Source organism: Nanorana parkeri, unplaced genomic scaffold (genome assembly GCF_000935625.1).
Source record: "Nanorana parkeri isolate BGI_ZX_2015 unplaced genomic scaffold, ASM93562v1 scaffold1964, whole genome shotgun sequence".
Taxonomy (NCBI): domain Eukaryota; kingdom Metazoa; phylum Chordata; class Amphibia; order Anura; family Dicroglossidae; genus Nanorana; species Nanorana parkeri.
In genome coordinates, this window is record NW_017308232.1 from 3,103 (window position 1) to 21,313 (window position 18,211).

The window sequence follows — 18,211 nt, forward strand, 5'->3', positions numbered from 1 at the left end:
CAGAGTATGTAGCTTCATATTATTCTGCATTGCTGTAATATGTATTGCTGGGAATTGTAGTTCTCTATAGCTATTGGTAGTCATTATTGCTGGGATTTATAGTCCTCTATAGGGGGTGGGATTATTCTACATTGTTGTATAATGTGCTGAGATTTGTAGTCCCTCTACAGCTTGGAGTTAGTGGCAGAACTACCAGGGTTGCAGCAGTCGTATACGTGCACAGCACTGACGTGGCATCCCTCCACTACCAGTGTGCTATAATTTTCCTCAACCCATACTCTACCGCGTCTCTTCCAGGTGCACATGCCATGAAGAAAGGGGGTCATGAAAACAGCTGATTCGGATGACTCGGCCCCACTGGAAGTGACACAGTCGAGAAAATGTATAGGATCAAGAAAAATTATAGAACACTGACTTTGACACTCTCCGGCCCCTCCCACTCTCCTCCTACAGCTCACAGCCCAGAAGCATGGACAGCCAGCAGTGGGTGAGAGTCCCTAAGTAGCGGACATGGAGCGGAGTAAGGCCAGAACCATGTAGGGAGCTCAGTGGGAGGAGAGCACCATCCCCCAGCCAGTCACCCCTTTCATGGACTTACTAGGAGTCCTCACATCACCCGACCGTTCACACTACCGTTACATGGATGGCAAAAGTGGCAGACGGGCGGGGAGAAGGCGGGGGAAGAGGCAGAGCGAGAGGGGGGCCAAGTTGCTGCACCATGGGCCTCTGGGTTGTACTTGCCCCCTGGGCTAAAAGTTGCCAGTCAGCCCCTGACTACAGGCGACTGATCAGTAGTAATGCGTTTAAAAAAAAATTAAATAAAATGTTTCTGTTATATGGAAGGCAGTATTACAGTATTAGGGCTTGTTTACACCATATTGTTGTGGTGTTCCATCGTTTGCATCAAAGTCCTCCCTTCAAATCAAGAGCCCCTCTTACACATCCCCCCTTTTTCCTTTCACAAGCTGCTCTTCACATCAGAAGCCCCCCTTTACATTAGAAGCCTCTTTTACATGAAGAGCACCGTTTCATGACAGGAGCCACCATCTCACATCAGAAACCCACTTTATATCAGAGCCCCCCTTTCATATCAAAATCTCTCATTTTACATCAGAGTCCCCTATTTACACTATTACAACATTTCAAGGCACCACGATGTGCAATGGCACCCTGATTGAGAAAGGCTGATATAGAGCTTTCCTCTCATGCTGTCTGTGTAGGTGTCCTGCAATCTTGTGTCATCTCTGTTAAAAAACATGGTTTTATTTTTTGCAGAAGTCTCAGCTACTGTCCTAACTATATACTGTATACAGTCATGCTAGGAGAGCTGAAAAAAAACATTGTTTGTTTTAGAAGGACAACATTCACAGTTTTGATTTGGTATGCAGAAGTGTCATTTACAGGGATAGCATTATAAATTAAGCTTATGTTTTATTTTTTAACGAGGTGTGGTAAATGTTGCAATCATTAAACACATCACAGGCAATTTCCTCCCATGCCATCTAATGCTTTAAGCAATCTTTGTATTACTGGTGGGTGGGATCATAAAGCAATGGCCTTGATTTCACCAGTGTCAGAGCACAATGAAAACCAGACAAGCATAAGGTGCTAGTTAAAATATTTATTAAGAAAAGTGTTTAAAGGAGCAAGCAAAAGTCATAGACAGGAACAAGCCAAGGTCAGGAGCCAGAGTTGGTAATCATACAAGCTAGGCCAGAAACACAGAAATCAGCATAGTCAGGAAAAACCCAGGAGCAGGAACCAGGAGAGACCAACAGCCAAGATCAGGTCATGCATGGACTCAGGCTACACTGAGCCGCAGGAATGCACTAGCAGGACAGCGCATCCAAGGTCAAAGTCAGACTGACCTGAGTGGTTTAAATAGTGAGTGGGGTGACATCATCACTCAGAGACTGGAAACTCCCATCTGGCTCTCTAAGATGATGCTCTCCTGTTTGGCCATAAGAGGGAGCCTGGGGGTAGTGAGCAACGTTACAGAATCTGCTCAGGCAGAGGAGGATTCACAGGTGGGTAAATGGCAGCCAAGCCACAACTCTGCACAACCAGTTAAGTCAGGGTGGAACCCTGACAACCAGGTAGATAGAAGCTTCAACAGCCATTATTGTGCGGCCATGCTCGCTTCCATTTTCTGGAACTCCCTACCCCAACCTGTCCAGCAATCTCCTACTCAGTCCTACTCAGTCTGCCTTTCGGCAATCCCTAAAGACTTGTCATACGAAGGCAGGAGCAAGCTCCTGTAAACAGAGCATGTGTAAAGCCGATTGTCGGCTTTACATTGGAAACGGGTTGGGTGCCTACAAAGCTGCCTGTTAGCGTCCATGGGTCGGTAAATGCGTGCCCCAAATGTCTCCTTTGGACTACAGTCTCATGTTTAGTTTACTTATTTGTATTGAGCTTGTAGTCTATCAAGGGAGCGAGCTTAAAGTGGTGTCTACTTTACAACACACACAGGGACCATAGGGAACAAAAGTAGCCACCCTCCAGAAGTAAGGACAGTGTCAGCACCAATTCAGAGATGATTTGAGGATCTACAGCTGAGTGATACACAAATAAGATACATTTTTGTGAATAGTTAGGTTACTTGAATGAATTTAACACCTGAATTTAGTGTCACTTTAAGGGTTCCTGCTGTAAAGTTGCTTGCTGTGACATAGTTGCTGTGACATAGTTAGAGGAAGGCTGGCCACCCCCAGCACAATATGGCACAGCTGCCCAAATTACATATTAAGTAGCTTCACATCCTGAGTAAGATGCTCTTCCGTTTCCTATACAATAACCTTATTTTGTTTATTAATTTGTACTTGGTTATGTTGTATGGTCATTTTAGATGCAAGTAGTGTTTAACAGAATTCTCCTAAACCCTTTTTTTGTTTTATACATTTAAGCAACATAGTTCCACACTTTAATTAAATGCTTTGCCTTTGTCTTTTAAAGCTTGCCTTTCTTGGTTGATTGGCTGGTCCCATAATCGCTGTCCGCCCCCACCCTTTACTGCTTGTGAGTGTCCCCTTTACCTAGCAGGAGTCCATGAACCCATCGCACTACTGACCGCTTAATCCAAAGAAATAACAAGATGGGTGCTGCGGTGATCAACAGATGGCAACCGTTACATACATAGGTAAAAGCAGAAACACCGGCACTCCAGTTGCAGTGAAAAAACGTCTATTTATTGACGTGGTGCAACATATCACACTAATGCAACAATCGTTTTGGGGTCACGCAAGATCCCCTTCCTCATATCTTTGCCTGAGGAAGGGGATCCTGCGTGACCCCGAAACGTTTGTTGCATTAGTGTGATATGTTGCACCACGTCAATAAATAGACGTTTTTTCACTGCCGGTGTTCCTGCTTTCACCTTCACCTAGCAGGGTCTCCTGCAGCCAACCATGCATGCACGCTCCTGTAATAAGACTACTATCTGCCGCCACACAGAGGCAGTGTCTGGGGGAGGCAGGGCATACCTACACTGCGCAATTTATGATGGGACATGTAGTGTCATGGGACATGAGGAGTGTATCAGCTAACTCAATGATATTGTGAGAGCGCGCTCCCTGATAGGAAGTTTGGGGAAGCCCCACTGAGGAAGTAGGTGACTATGACTACGAAATGTTTAAAAACTAAGCAATTCTTGACTTTGTTGAAAACTATTTTTGAATGCAATGTGCTAATTTAGCATCCTATGATGTGTTTCTGGCGTAATACCCTATAATTTTGTACTACTTTAACACGTATTAGTGTTTTATAGTGTTAATATGTAATACTGCTGTTTAGCAGACGAAAATATAACAATGAAAACAAGTATGATTTGAAATGTATTTTAAACCAGATACAATTAAATTAAATAAATCAATGAAATATGCATTTATGTCTATATTTATGCACACAGCTATATTTTAAAACACCAGATTCAGAGAAGTGTAGATGGATACTTTCTGTGTATGTTCTGTGTTTGTGTAGCAACATGCAATAATACGATCTTTATTATCAGCAGTTCAAAGGTAAACATGTTTTTCTGTTATTGTTGATTGCTCCACAAGATTATTTATAAATCATAAGTTCTTATGTTTCATGTCTCATCATGGTACCTGTGATGTATCTTCTTGGAAATCCAGTGCGTTACAAAATTGTTCATAAAAATAGTGTAGGGGATGTGACGGGTTTACCAAATATTGGTTTTATGTGTTCTTCTTTGTTGAAGACATTGGAGGAACTAAAAAAAAGTGGCCGAGACAAGTTTTATCTCAACTGGGGCACGTGCCCATTGCAACCAATAAGCTTCTCTCTTTCATTTTTTCAACACAGCTTAAAAAGTTAAATTGTAAAAGCTGATTGGCTGTGCTCCAGTTGAGACAAAGTTTGTCAGGCACTTTTTATTACAATGACACTAAACTCAGGTCTTAAAAATACATTCAAGTACCCTATTAACAAACATTTTGCTTATTTGTGTATCACTCAACTGTAGATCCTCAAATCATCTCTGAATTCATAGTGTAAAGTAGCTACCGCTCCAAGCTCACTCCTGTGATGGACTACAATCTCAGTACAAATTAGTAAAGTAAACGTGAGATTGTAGTCTATCACAGGAGCGAGCTTAGAGTGGTGGCTACTTTACAACACACACAGGGACCATGGGGAACAAAAGTAGCCCCCCTCCAGAAGGAAGGACAGTGTCAGCACCAATTCAGAGATGATTTGAGGCAGTGGCGGACCTAAAGAACAAAGGGCCCTGGTCCCCCCCCTTCCCGGCTCTTACAATGCCCGCACTGGCCACCCGAGAGCCCGCACTGGCCACCTGAGAGAAGGAAAACAAGCTCAGGGCTCCCACTGATTCTGCATTATGGTGACTTGTATAATTATTTCATTATATTTTACAATGTAATAATAATAGATATAAAAGAAGTGCACAATAAATGCGCTGAAATATCCTGAAACCATCCCCCACAACCTTTCCCCTAACCCCCTGGTATGTGGAAAAAATTTCCTCTGCAAAACCAGTCCCCGATGCCAAAAAAGTTGTGGACCGCTGCTATAAAGGACTACAACTCCCGGAAATACTTTATACAGCAATGCAGAATGGTTTCGGCTATAGGGGACTACAAATCCCAGCAATACTTTATACGGCAATGCAGAATGACACCGGCTATAGAGAATTACAACTCCCAGCAAATGGCTTTGGCTTTAGAGGACTGCAACTCCCAGGAATACTTTATATGGCAATGCAGAATGGCTTCAGTTATAAGAGGATTACAACTCCCAGCAATACTTTGCCATTCTGCATTGCTGGAAGTTGCAGTCCTCTATAGCTGGTACCATTCTGCATTTGTGTATAAAGTATTGTTTGAAGTTGTCGTCCCCTATACAATGCTGCAGAATGGCCCCAGCTATGGAGGGCTACAACTCCCACCAATACTTTAAACAGAAATGAAGAATAATTCCATCAGTTATAGATAACAAACATATCACAGAACACACAGAAGTTAGGCACATAGATTAAAGCATCACCTTATCTGATTGCCCTTGCGGCGGGTACACCATGCAGCAGGGAGAGGCAGTGGGCTCTGTAATCAGATGGCTGCTTGCTGGGTCCTCCCGGCCAAGTCAACAGCGCTGCCTCAGTGTGCCTGCAGGCTGCTTTGTATTTTCCCCTCCCTGCTCCCTTCCGGGCTCTCTCCCAGTTCTGTCCTTAGTGTTGGGTGGCCAGCAAACCCCCACCACTGGACCTGTGCCTGGGTCTACAGGTCCCCTCTAGGCTCAGGCCCTGGTGCAACCGCACCGGCTGCAAGGCGGTAGCTCCGCCCCTGATTTGAGGATCTACAGCTGAGTGAAACACATATACTATACATTTTTCAGATTTATGTTCTAAGTTTCGTTTCACTTTAATTTTCCCCATTGTATGGAAATACCAATTTTTAAGACCCATTCATACTTGCATGCGTGTACCAGATGCGTTCCCATTGAAATTAATGGAAAGTGCATTAAAACACATGTCTCAGCAAGTTGTGATGTATGCTTAAATGGCATCAATGCATGTTCATGTGCGTTATGGCATAAGGTAGAATGTGCCAACATGCATTTTGATGCATTCCCATTAATTTCAAAGAAAAATGCATGTACCAAAAAGGGCACGTGTGAATGGGGTTAACAAAGCAGTGCATGTAAGAGCTGACCCATGATGCAATTTTTATTTAGTTCCTTGACACATGCTCATAATGAAGTGATTGTGAAATGCAACCAACTACTTATGAACTTCTAGCAATAGAAAACTTCCATAGTTTCCGTTGCAGACACAAATAGTCAAATATGGGCAGCAAAACATAAGTGTAATATATTACAAAACTCTTTATTTCACTCAACATGTAATACCATGTTGTGGGCAAGAAAAGAAAAATCTTGGAACTATTATGTTAGGCCTTGTTCACACCAAATGCAGACCAGATCTGCATGAGTTTCTGCACACGCAGTGCAGTGTGTTTTGCCGCATTTTTGATGCGTTCCGGGCCGTTTTTGTTAAAAAAAATATTTACAAATACTTTGTGGTTTATTTATAAAGGTTTCACCCAGCATATACCTATGCCGATGCCATTCGCACTGCAATAGTGCCCCTAGAGGGTCCTGACGAGTATAGGAAATCCTATGCTCATCAGCGCCATCTAGGGATGTTAGTGCCATGCAAACAGCATCCTTTTATGACTTTTATAAATAAACCACGTTGACTTGTTCTGACAGAAGGCATTTTTCCTATGTGTGATTGGTGGCATATGGTGCCTGATACTATTTTATGTAAAATTATCTTATGGTTTTTTGTAAGTTCCTAATAATATATCTTTTAAGGCAAACACTATTGCTAATGTATATAATGTTAGTAATGTCATAGGAGGAAGAGAAGGTGGAAGGATGAACATTCTTGATTAGCAGCCGACAGAATACATAGAGGTTCTATTTTCCCTTTAGTGCTTAAATTCTCTGTTTTTTTGTTTTGATTTTTAAAAATAAAGTAGATTTTTTTTTCCTCAACATTTTCCAGGAAACAAATCTCTACTCCTTAATTGCTATCTCCGCCACCCAATGCATTCATTAGAAATGTACCTCTCTCCTGTGTCCAGATTATTTATTTTTCATTTACATTATGGAGAGTAGAGTGCAGATGGTGGAGTGGGAATTCGCTTGCAATGTGAGTACAAAATCAGAAAGATAGAAGGAAATTCACCCAATAAAAAGTTAAAAACATTTTGCATGTATTGACCCTTTAACTATATTCATACCTATATGCTTAGTTTGGTGTTTGATACACAATTGCACTCTTCTATTGCAAAAAGGTTGTGTACCTTGTATCTCTAACTACTTTTCCTTATTAGCACAGCACTGATGGCCTTTTGTGTTTTTTTTTTTTTTTACACTCACAGCATATATAAAACCGAGAACAAGAATATAAATGCTAATTGCATATTTGGACCCTGTTACTCCAGTATTTAGGGTGTAACTTGAAACATGGCCACAGTCTGCAGCCCCCCACCCTATTGAATAACGCAGTGGTTCTTCCTGCAGCACCTTTTTTTCAAATTTGGCATGGCTCAGTTCACACGGCCATGTCATTTATTCACAAATCCATTCACAGTATCTGTGAATGAACAACTACACCTGCCATCTCAGCAATAAAGGGACTCATGGATCTGAATGAAGCACAAGTGTGGTAACGTTACTGCACATGTAGTCCATTGATAACTTCCTTCAGCTCCATAACTGAAGGTACGTACCTCGGTACTGACCTAGGGCTGGAGCAACAGTCTGCAGGAGTCAGAGCATTGCATTCACAATCTACTGATCATGGTTGTAGTGCTTTGCAGGCACCAATGCAAGAAATTAAATTAATCAGTGTGGTATGGAATTTTTGCAAAAGGTGGAATTAGACTTTAATATGTTGCAGCTTACCAGTCCTTACATGTGGTGGCTACATTCATGTATTTAAGGGTTTTTTCCCCCCCTTATTTTCACCTGGTGATCCTGCTAGTAATACACTGTTCTAGGAAGACACTGCTCACTTACCATACTGTATATGTGGAGTTGTCACCCTAGGGCAGGAATACAAAGCAGCTTCCCCTCTCCATCATAGGGGAGGTGTTTTGTAATCCACAGAGGAAGCTCTAAACATTGCTAACTGATAAGTCACCAGTGGCAGAGAACACAGGAAGTTAATAGCTCAAAAAATTCTGGCAGGATCAACTGGCATTTTTTTACTTATTGAACAGATATAACAAACTGCTTTCATTGATAAATTTAACATACCAAAAAGGGAACAAATAGGAGACGTTCATTGCTAAAAGAAGCGCTATGACTTGCTCAGGGATTTGATGATGCCTCTTTTCAATATTAATACATTTCTCTCCCTTTTCCTTTAGAATGTTGCCCATAGTGGATCATGTGCTGGATGCACTAAATGTGGAGCACACCACATTCAGAATCTTTGCCGTCACTGCCTTGCTTCTCCTCTCTGTTGTTGTCATTCTTCAGACCTGCCTCAAGGTGGTGCTGTTTGTGAACGCATATATCACCAATGTTCAAAGATTGCGCTGCTTCCCAGAGCCTCCAAGGCGAAATTGGTTTTTGGGACACCTAGGATTGGTAAGCACCCTAAAAACAAAATTATAGCTCAGTTACTTTACATTACAAATGTAACAACAACATTGTAAATATATTTCTTGTAACTCACATTAGAGATGTTAGTAAATAGGGATGAGATTTGAGTCCAACATGAGTTCACCTCGAACCCAGCCTGCTTTCCGTTCATGGACCAGGCAAACTATTTGACCCAAATCTTCCAGTTCACCTGCCTGAAACCCCAGCTGCTGTATGTAAACAAACATTTGTGGAATCCCAGAGACCATATTTTTTAAATACATCCCCTGGGATCTCCACTGTTTACATTAAGTAGTGCCTGGGGGTCTGTGATTCATTGGTGCTAATGAAGCAAGGAAATATCACTGGGTGGCGGGTCATTGTGGTGGTAAAACATTGCAAACAAAAAATTACATTTTTGTTAGGTTTTTTGGAGCCCCTCAATGTTGAAAAGCATGTGGCCTGATCTGGCACAGAGAAGGGGGGTTGCATGTTTGCTCCCCTCCCTTTCCTGGCCACCCAGACTGCATGCCGGATAAGTGTCTGGTTAGAATATTAAGGTAGGGGGAACAAGGAAGGGAGGGCGACAAGTGTGTGTGGTCCCCCCTTCCTGTACCAGACCAGGCCACATGGTTTCCAATATTAGGGGGTCCTAATGGTTTCCAATATTAGGGGGTCCTAATAATCCTTGAAAGGATGGCGGAAATCCTCCCCATTTGAGCAGCACCTTGTCCCACTGTTGAGGGACAAGGACTTCTTCATATCCTGTCCCCCATGAAAGGGGCCCTCAGATAAGAGTACAGGGGTACATTTAGTGGTAGATTGGTGGGAAACATCGTCGGACCACAGGTCATCGTGATTGATGATGGATTGACATTGCTTGACAGCATTATTACTGATGTATTTACATTGGGGGACATTTTTTACTTTTTAATTTACTGTCTTTTTCCCAGTTTTATTTACATTACCCAAATTGCCCCCATTCCCTTTGGAGGACTAGATGAGGGGAAGAGGCTCTTGTCCCTCAACATTGAGACACGTTGCTTTGCAAGTGGAGGAGGGAGAATTTGCACCCGTCCTCCAACACCAGTCAGCCGTGGGCCATCACTGGGGACCATTGTTTCTGGGGACAGTCCCAGTTTTGAGGGCAAACAAGGACTAATGGTAACCATACTCTACTGGTTCCATGCCCCTGGCTACTCAGTGACATTGGTGCTGGATCTATACAGGAACTGTCAAGCAGGAGATGCATCCACCACTGCCCTTTGCTCAAGGAACTACCAGCAACCTCTCGAGGAACCATAGAATTTAACAGAACCTTATTTATAAAGGCTGCAGTATATGCTTTGTATTCTTTGAACGTGTGCAGTTATTATAGTAGAGCTCTGGGCAAATTGAAAAAAATCTGCATACAATCCATGTATCATGCCAGCAGCATAACCGACTATGTATATGGCTACTTGGTGACAACAGCAGGAGACACCAGAAGACGCTTCCATTGTCAGCTCCATTACGCCATAGACAGCACTCCAGTATCCCATTTCATACAACTAGGGTGCGAACGAGCACATATAGGCGATCGGCGGGCTATGGACCCGCTGATCGCCTATATGTGAAACACCCGGTAACGGGTGTGTGCAACGGTCGGGTCTTTTCTGCCCGTGCGTGCCCGCTAGGGGGCACGCGCGAACAGAAAAAAATTGCCGTCTGGAGACGGCAACCCGCAGATGTAGCAGTGCCGTCCGTCCGTTTTTTTACTACGGGCGGACGGCAAGAGGTTAAATGATGTCTATTAATCCGATCTTCTTCTTTCCTGTAGTTTTCTGCCTTCTCTCCAGCGCTGTGGCGAGTGTCAGATCCAGCGCTGACTCCTCTGTCCTTGCTGATACTTCCTGTCCCACGGTGTCTGCATGTGGGTGCATGCGTCCATAGACTTACCTTGTCTCTCTCTCCGTCTCCCGGCCGAAAATCCGAACATGCGCCCGCTTCAAAATGCTTTGCGGCCGCCCGAGCATTTTCGAAATTTTCGGATGGAAGGGTGCGGCGAAGACAGGGGCAAGTTTAAACCGCTTTTAAAGCTTTTTAAAAAAAAACCTTTTGCATATATCTACTGCTTGCTAGCCCTAGATGCATGCAAAAACACCAGAGGGTTTAGAAACCCTTTAAGGTTTAATAGTATGTGCAATTGTATTTCTGCTTTTGAGCATGCAGCTGCTAAAATTCATCAGCATTACAACAGATTTTGCTGGCAGTTCTGCTTTTTCCCCCCTGGCATTCTATCAGAATAGAAAAGTCGAAACCTTATAAAGAAGGAACATAAAAGCAGATATAAAAAGATGTTGGCAGTTGTGGCTGTGAGGTGTGAGGTCAGTTATTTCACAAGTATGCAGTGCAGTGAAACTGTTAAATCCATATACTTGTTAGGCTCACAAACACAATAGCATGGTCTTTTTCATTATATGAGTATATTTTCTAGGAAAGCAAAATTCTCAGATACCTCAGTAGTAATTTACAACTTTCAGTATGAACTTTTCAGTACACTCATAAGATATCCAGAAAGTTTGGTTATATATTAGCAATTTAAAAGTGTGCACTTTTGCAACCACATTTGAGAAATCCCCACTATATGTTCTATATGTATACATGTTATGTGTGCCCACTCTAAACAAACACCTAGAAAGACGAGAAATACATTTTAAAAAGTATTTTTAGGTATGCTGTGGGAATATTTGTTCCAGGCCAGAGATTAAGAAAGCAGTGAAGCCAAAACATCAGCATGACAGCCAGGGAATTAACACTGTCAATGGAGAGGTCAGCTATGGGAGCCCCCATACATTTCTCATGACAGAATCATACACAATTAGACACAAATGAATGCAGCTCTGCAATCATTAATATATCGGTAACTGTATTTTTTGAAATGCAAGTACTGAAGTGTAAGCACCAAAACCTGAATTGGTATTAGCCTCTTGCAGGCCCTGTGCAGCAGGGCTAGAATGTGAGAGGAAGAAGCAGCACAAGGACCCAATCAGTTCATGTGGAGACTAGAAGTAGACTGATAGGAGGTGATAGCAGAATGACAAAAAGATGAGCTCATCACTGTGCCGATTCTCCTTTTACTGTCTAGTTACAGGTTGGGGTGGGTCCAGGACAGTCTGGGCTCAGAGGAAGTGGGTTGCATGATGGTAGCCATAAGACCAAGGGCATCTTGTGGTGGAACAGAAGTACTGCAAGGAAGAGCTCTAGATTGAAAGTGAATATTGCAACACAAATTACTTTTTTGTTTTATTTTAAAGGCCTAAACCAACGGGAAAAAAAACCTCCCTCGCTCTCTCTCTCTCCCCTGGCTCACCTTGCTTTTTTTTTAGCAACAGGCTGTGTAAACTAATATTCTTTGATGTGATACATAGCACTCCAACCACCAGAATCCACCAGAAAGGCGTCAGGGAGCTTGGCTCAGCAGTCAGGCTAATAGGCAATCATGAGCGAAATAAATATACCAAAAATGGAATAAAGGGGCCGCCATTCACACCCTTCGTGATCTACCAGCATCAGCTTTGAGAGCTACTGGTAGATCACGATCTACCTAATGGGCACCCCTGCTGTATATGATCAGTACAATTTTACTAAAGGGACAAAAAGGATTTTATTCAAGCTAGGTTCACACCAGATGCAGTGCATTCCGGCCCGATTCTGGCCAGAACGCACTGCATCGCATTGCGGCCGGCTCACTTTTTTTCAAAATGCTGCAAACACTATTCTGATCGCACTGCACCGGACTGGACCACAGGCACAATGTGCCTTGTGATCCCGTGCGGCCGATCGCATTGCGGCCGGAGGGAGTGGCTACGGTGCCATTCACTTCAATGGCCCGCCATGCCCCCTCCTACCCCACAAAAAAGTGAGCCAGCCGCAATGTGATGCAGTGCGTTCTGGCTGGAATGGGGCCGGAACGCACTGCATCTGGTGTGAACCTAGCCAGAGTGAACAACAAAAAAAAACACCCCAGAACACAAATAGTCTTCTTGCCATTTTTATAAACATCGTTCTGAGCTCCATCGTGCCACTTACAGTCTGGGCAGAGATGACATGGCCTTTAATTAGCTCTCAACAGAGATTGCAGAAAGTCTATTGTTTTTAATCAGACAGACCTGATCAATGAAGAAAGAAGATTAACAGGAACAACATCCTGCATATACTGTATAGGGAGCAGACAAGGTTTAACATTAACACTTATTAATGATATTTACATTTAGCTCATGCTTTTTTTTCACATGTATACCTAAAAAACATTAAAAAGTGTATAGGTCCACTTTAGGTCAACACAGACTCTGCATCTGTTGATCTGGACCAGATGATTGTCTCTTTACTGTTCACAAAGAGTAAAAATAGATCAGAATAGCTTTACTCTCATGACTTGTAGCTATTTATAGCTCACAGATATTTAAACTATTCAGATTTCCTTGTTCCCTAGGGTCCAATGTGACATTTGGTGACTCCTTTTGGGATCACAGCTCTGGCTTTGCAGTTCATACATATGTGTGAATACATATCCCTGGATTATCCAACACACCAACAGACATTTAAAAAATGAGAAATGAAAAGAAAAAAAATACTTCTGGATAATTTAGATCTTAAAACTGAAATGATAAGTATAGCAAGTATATGAGGGTCAGGGGATATCCTTTGCATGAAACACTATCATTTTGCCCTGCATGGACAAGGTGACAATGTCTTTTTAAGTGTAAATTACACTTGGGTTGATTGCTGGATTGCTATTAAAGCTGAACTACTGTCAGTTTAATGCATCTCTGTATTCATTAATACGTCATTAAAATAATTTTTTAATGCAGGCAGTCTAAGTACCTGCATCATTTATCCCGGCATCAGTTTCTTGAAATCCCGAATACAGCAGAGCTCAGATTGGGAGAGAAGCAGCACAAACACTGAAATAACTGTGCTGCAATGCAAGGAGCATGCTGATAGGAGAGAGCAGTGACATAGATCAATCAGCTGTTTCTCCTTTTAGTGTTCAATCACAGGCTAAAGGTAGGACAAGACCTTTACAGGTAGCAGAGAAAAAAAAAACAGGGCTTTTCTGGAGAGAGAGAGACTTTCAAAACAGGAAATAATGTGCACCACTGTACAGAAGCAGGGTTGGCGCTACCATATAGGCAGGTCAAGCATCTGCCTGAGGGTGCCGCTGTGGGGGGCGGAAAGATGCGACTGGGAGGTCGCCCCTTTAAGACGGTCGCGGCAGCGGCGATCACATCTCTCTGCGATCCCTCTCTCTCTACTCCCGGTATCTGTGCTAGAACTTCTGTATTGGAGGTGACAGCTTCAATAAAGAGAACCTGTCACCTCCATATGCTATCACACAGGGGATTGTTAGTCCCTGTGTGATAGCAATAAAGTTAAGTGAAAAAAATGTAATTAAAAAAATTGATAAACATTATAAAATAAATAAAAATGATGAAAAAATAAGTGAAAAATAATAAATGAAAATTATAAAAAGTAAAAGATAGTAAGATTAAAAAATAAAGTAACAAATAAGAAAAAAATTATAACAAATAAAAAAAATTAAAGGTGCACCAAAAAGGAAATTTCAAAACCGAATAAAATGTCAGGCCGAAACCGAAAATGTTTTTTTTCTAATCTTTTAAAAAAAAAATTTGAAGCAGCCGTCTGAGGGCGCGGGGGCTTGGGGAGGAGCTGGCGCAAAAATGCACCTTTGCCTGTGTAGGAAAAAATCCTTGCACCAGCGCTGTACACAAGGTATCAATTGCTTTTTTTTTTTTACGAGTTCTTCTCTAATGCCAACTGTTTAAACTGTGTACTTGTATTGACCTATATGTACCTGAACTGCTATCAGGGTATTTCTATAGGTACATAGACCTGTTTGCACATAGCATTGGCAACCCACTCGAGCAAGTAAGAGTCTCATTCAGGATGAGAACATTTGGTCTTGCCCCTTTCTACCTTCCAAGCATAATCTTTTATAAGTAAGATTGGCACACTGATTAAAACACATCTAAAGCCCAAAATATCAAAATAAGATAAGAAAACAAAACCAGCTTTTGCTGCAAAACCTTCACTTCAGAGACTTTCCTAGCAGTATTTTTGCTGCCACTAGATGTCTTCATTTTAATGGCCAGCATCATTCATCCCATTTCCTCTGATCCCAGGTTTCCCTGGACCCACCTAAGTCTGTGACTGCACAGTGAAAGGAGAAACAGCTCATCTCTCCATCACTTTACTCTATCAGCATGTTTCTATTCAGCACATGAACTGATTGGCTCCTTGTACTGCTACTTCCTCTTACACTCCAGTCTGCTGTACAGGGATAGCAAAAGGCTAATACCAGGTTAGTTTCAAGTACTTACATGGCTTGTATTTAAAAAATAAAGTTCAGCTATAACAGATGATGAGGTTTAGGGGAAAGGAGAGAAAACAAATACCACATTTCTAGTCGAAGTGAAGGTTTTCTGTAATAAAGCACCCTAAGCTTTTGTGTTTCCCATGGGGAACATGGGGGCAGAGCTACTGAAGCGACATGATGATGGCAGTTCATAAGTAAAGGTCAGTCCAGAGTCTCTTTAACACCACACTCTTATTTTTTACCTTATGATTCCACCTTTTTGCATTCTCTTCCTTCAGCACCTACAATTGGATCTGTATCTGTGCAGTTCCTAAGCTTATCTCACTATGGCACCCAAGGTGCTGCCCCCTCCATAGCTGTTCTATGCGGCACACTATATAATTTACAAGTGACAAGAAATCTGTTCTGGTAAAATATAGGGGTTTCCATTGGTGACCTCCCTCTAAAAAAGCTAGATTTTACTGAGCTAGGTTAAACATGCAGCCATGAAGAAAGAACAATTGCTCTGTATATGTATTTTGGTTGAGGGACACCCAACCGCACTACAGGTAAAGACTCTGAAACTAGTCAGGATTGCCTTCTCAGAATAGCAAAGGCATTCAGGAACAATCATTTTGAAATAAGGCCATGCACTGCCTTTCTTAAAAAGTAATGCATATTTCTTCAGAGACGCCCAAGTGAAAATATGCCATACAACACAAACTCATTGATTTCCATAGTTCCAGCATGTTGAAATTCCGACTTATGCTTCCTTTTAGAGCCCAAGATCATTAAGGAAAACCTGTCAGGTGTTTTAAATGGAAATATGTAATAATGTAAAAATGTATGTGCATTTTGTGCCTAATAAGACATGACAAGATAACCGCTATTACCTCTGTTAGGCAAAAAAAAACTTTGAGGCTCTCATATTGGACAATGGTAGTTAGCAGTATTAGTCCTAATGCCAGGAAACTCATGCCCCCTATAGTGACTACTCTAGGCTCACGTTGGGGTTGATTTAGTAGGGTAGTAGAGTATGTTCACTTTGCAAAGCGGGTTTTTATTTGGTGCAGGGTTTTTTAGACTTTTTTTAATCTGAGGGCCCCAAAAAAAAACAAAAAACTACTTACTGGGCACCAAGAAGATATTTTTAACAAAAATGCCTGCAATTCCATACAAACACAAAAAGGAATGAGCATATAATGAAAACAAACACAAAGACAATAATTCATACAGCTTTGTATTTTTAATATGCCGGGGGCAAGGGGAAGGGCCACACATGAGAACCACTGCAGAACATTACCTAAACACTTAGTATGATGCAAGCTAGCTACCCCCAGCTACTGTCTTGCAAGCTGATCCAGCCTAAGTTGACTAATCCTTCCACGGTCTATAAGCGGTTTGTTGATTCATTCTGCCTTCCCAATAAGGGATTCCTTGAGTTTGTTTTCAAGAAGAACTCCAGGAAAACTTTTCCTTAACCCTTGCAGTGGGGCTACCCCCACACTGCAGGGGTTAAAGGAGAACTATGGCCTAACTTTTTTTTCCATAGTTAGCTTCAGGGTGACAGGAGGACATATACCAATGTCCTCCGGTAGCCCAAAACTCAGTATATAGTGAGCGCCCGCTATATGCTGAGAGCGCAGAGCCGCACCACAGCAAGGCTGGATCCTGAAAATACTGTCGAGATCCACCCCACTGGCTGATTGACAGCTGTGCCCGCTCCCTCTCCCCCGTCTGTTCCTCCAGTGAGAGCTCTCCCTGCAGCGAGAGCTCTCTGCAGGGAGAGGATCGGGAAGTGTGCGTGTGTGTTCATCGACATCCTGATCAGTAGAGCCAACCTGTGACAGCTTCAGTGCCACAGGTCGGCTTGAAGTATGGGGATAAGTGTTTTTCACTCATCCCATAATTCTTTAAGTGCTTGTTTTTGTCTAAACAAATTTATACTCATCCAAAGCTCCGAGTCGGTCAGCTGTCACAGCACTCCCTCCAGCCTGCCTCCTCCTACACTGCAGCATTCACTGGTTTAGTGAATAAGATGGCTCTCAAAATACCTGAACAATCTGATTGGATGCAGGCATTGTTCAGGTATTTTGAGAGGCAGCGGGGCCAACTAGCAAGATACTGAAGCTTGGACCATTCACACAGTTTAGCGTAGATGGAGGCATCTGTTGCACTTTTTCCATCTGACCATAGAAAATCTGCAGATAATTGTAAGGTGTATGGCCAGCTTTTGTGAATGAGGTGATGCTGTGCTGATGTCTTTTTTTATTCCTTTCACATGGTTGGGTATTCAAAGTGAACAAAGCTGTGCCTCATTCACTAAGCCAAGTGAAAATGTACTTTGCAAAGTGAGTATGCTTTTCTAGTAGATTCATCCCCAAGTTTTTCTGACTGACAATGGTAAAATAATGTATCTTGTAATGCGTGATATATTAAGCAGTCTTCTACAGTTGACTGACATGTTCAATTTAATGGCATATCTAATAAACTGCTAACCTTGCTATTTGACTTGATTAACTATTGCAATGTCTTGATCTAAAGGTTGCACAGCTCTGTATTGTAACTATGTTAAAGTGTTACCTTATGATAGAATATGGACTGGGGTCATCCAGTGACCACCCAGGGTATAATCTAGGTCCTCCTTGCCTAATTGGTAGTCTTCCACTGCTTATTAATGCTGATTAAATGCTTGCATGCTAACCTAATCTTGTCACTGCTAAAGTGTAACCTTGCTTTGTGCCATATCATTGATCATAGTTTTTGCCTAATGAAGAGGGTTTGAATGAAGTCAGCAAGCTAGTCACAACATTTTCCTACAGTCTGAAGACATGGATGGGACCTGCCTTGCCTTTAATCTCGCTTGTTCATCCGGACACCGTTAAAACAATGGTATCAGCTTCAGGTATTGTATCAAAGAGACCTTAAGAAACAAGTTTCCATTCACAGCTAGCATTCTTTTTTTTTCCAACTTAAATTATGCTACAGAAAGTTGTTTTCAAAGTGTTGTTCATCTGTGAATACACCAGAAATTATGAGCATTTGAAATAAAATATACAAATATTAAAAATATTTAAAAATTAAAAGAAAACTTGCTGGGTAAGATGCATTCCCCAAGTTTTACATCCTATTCAGCATCTTGTGTACTAAATCCATATCTATTTTACTATTGTCCTCTAGAGTATTATAAATCCTAATAAGTGCCCCCTATTTGAGGTT

General features: G+C 42.0%; 1 protein-coding gene across 2 annotated transcripts in view; it reads left to right on the top strand.

Moving 5' to 3' along the window:
* LOC108800222 (cytochrome P450 4F22) overlaps window positions 1-18,211 on the top strand; it is a 40,679-nt gene that overhangs the window by 2,656 nt on the left and 19,812 nt on the right. Inside the window, exons 2-3 of one of the 2 annotated variants that reach the window (XM_018572188.1) lie at window positions 8,418-8,640; window positions 17,753-17,897. In XM_018572188.1, coding sequence (XP_018427690.1) covers window positions 8,419-8,640; window positions 17,753-17,897 — 367 coding nt within the window. In that variant the 5' untranslated portion in view covers window position 8,418. Of the gene's footprint in view, window positions 1-8,413; window positions 8,641-17,752; window positions 17,898-18,211 lie in introns of those variants that run through there. The other variant, XM_018572189.1, reaches the window with a different exon arrangement.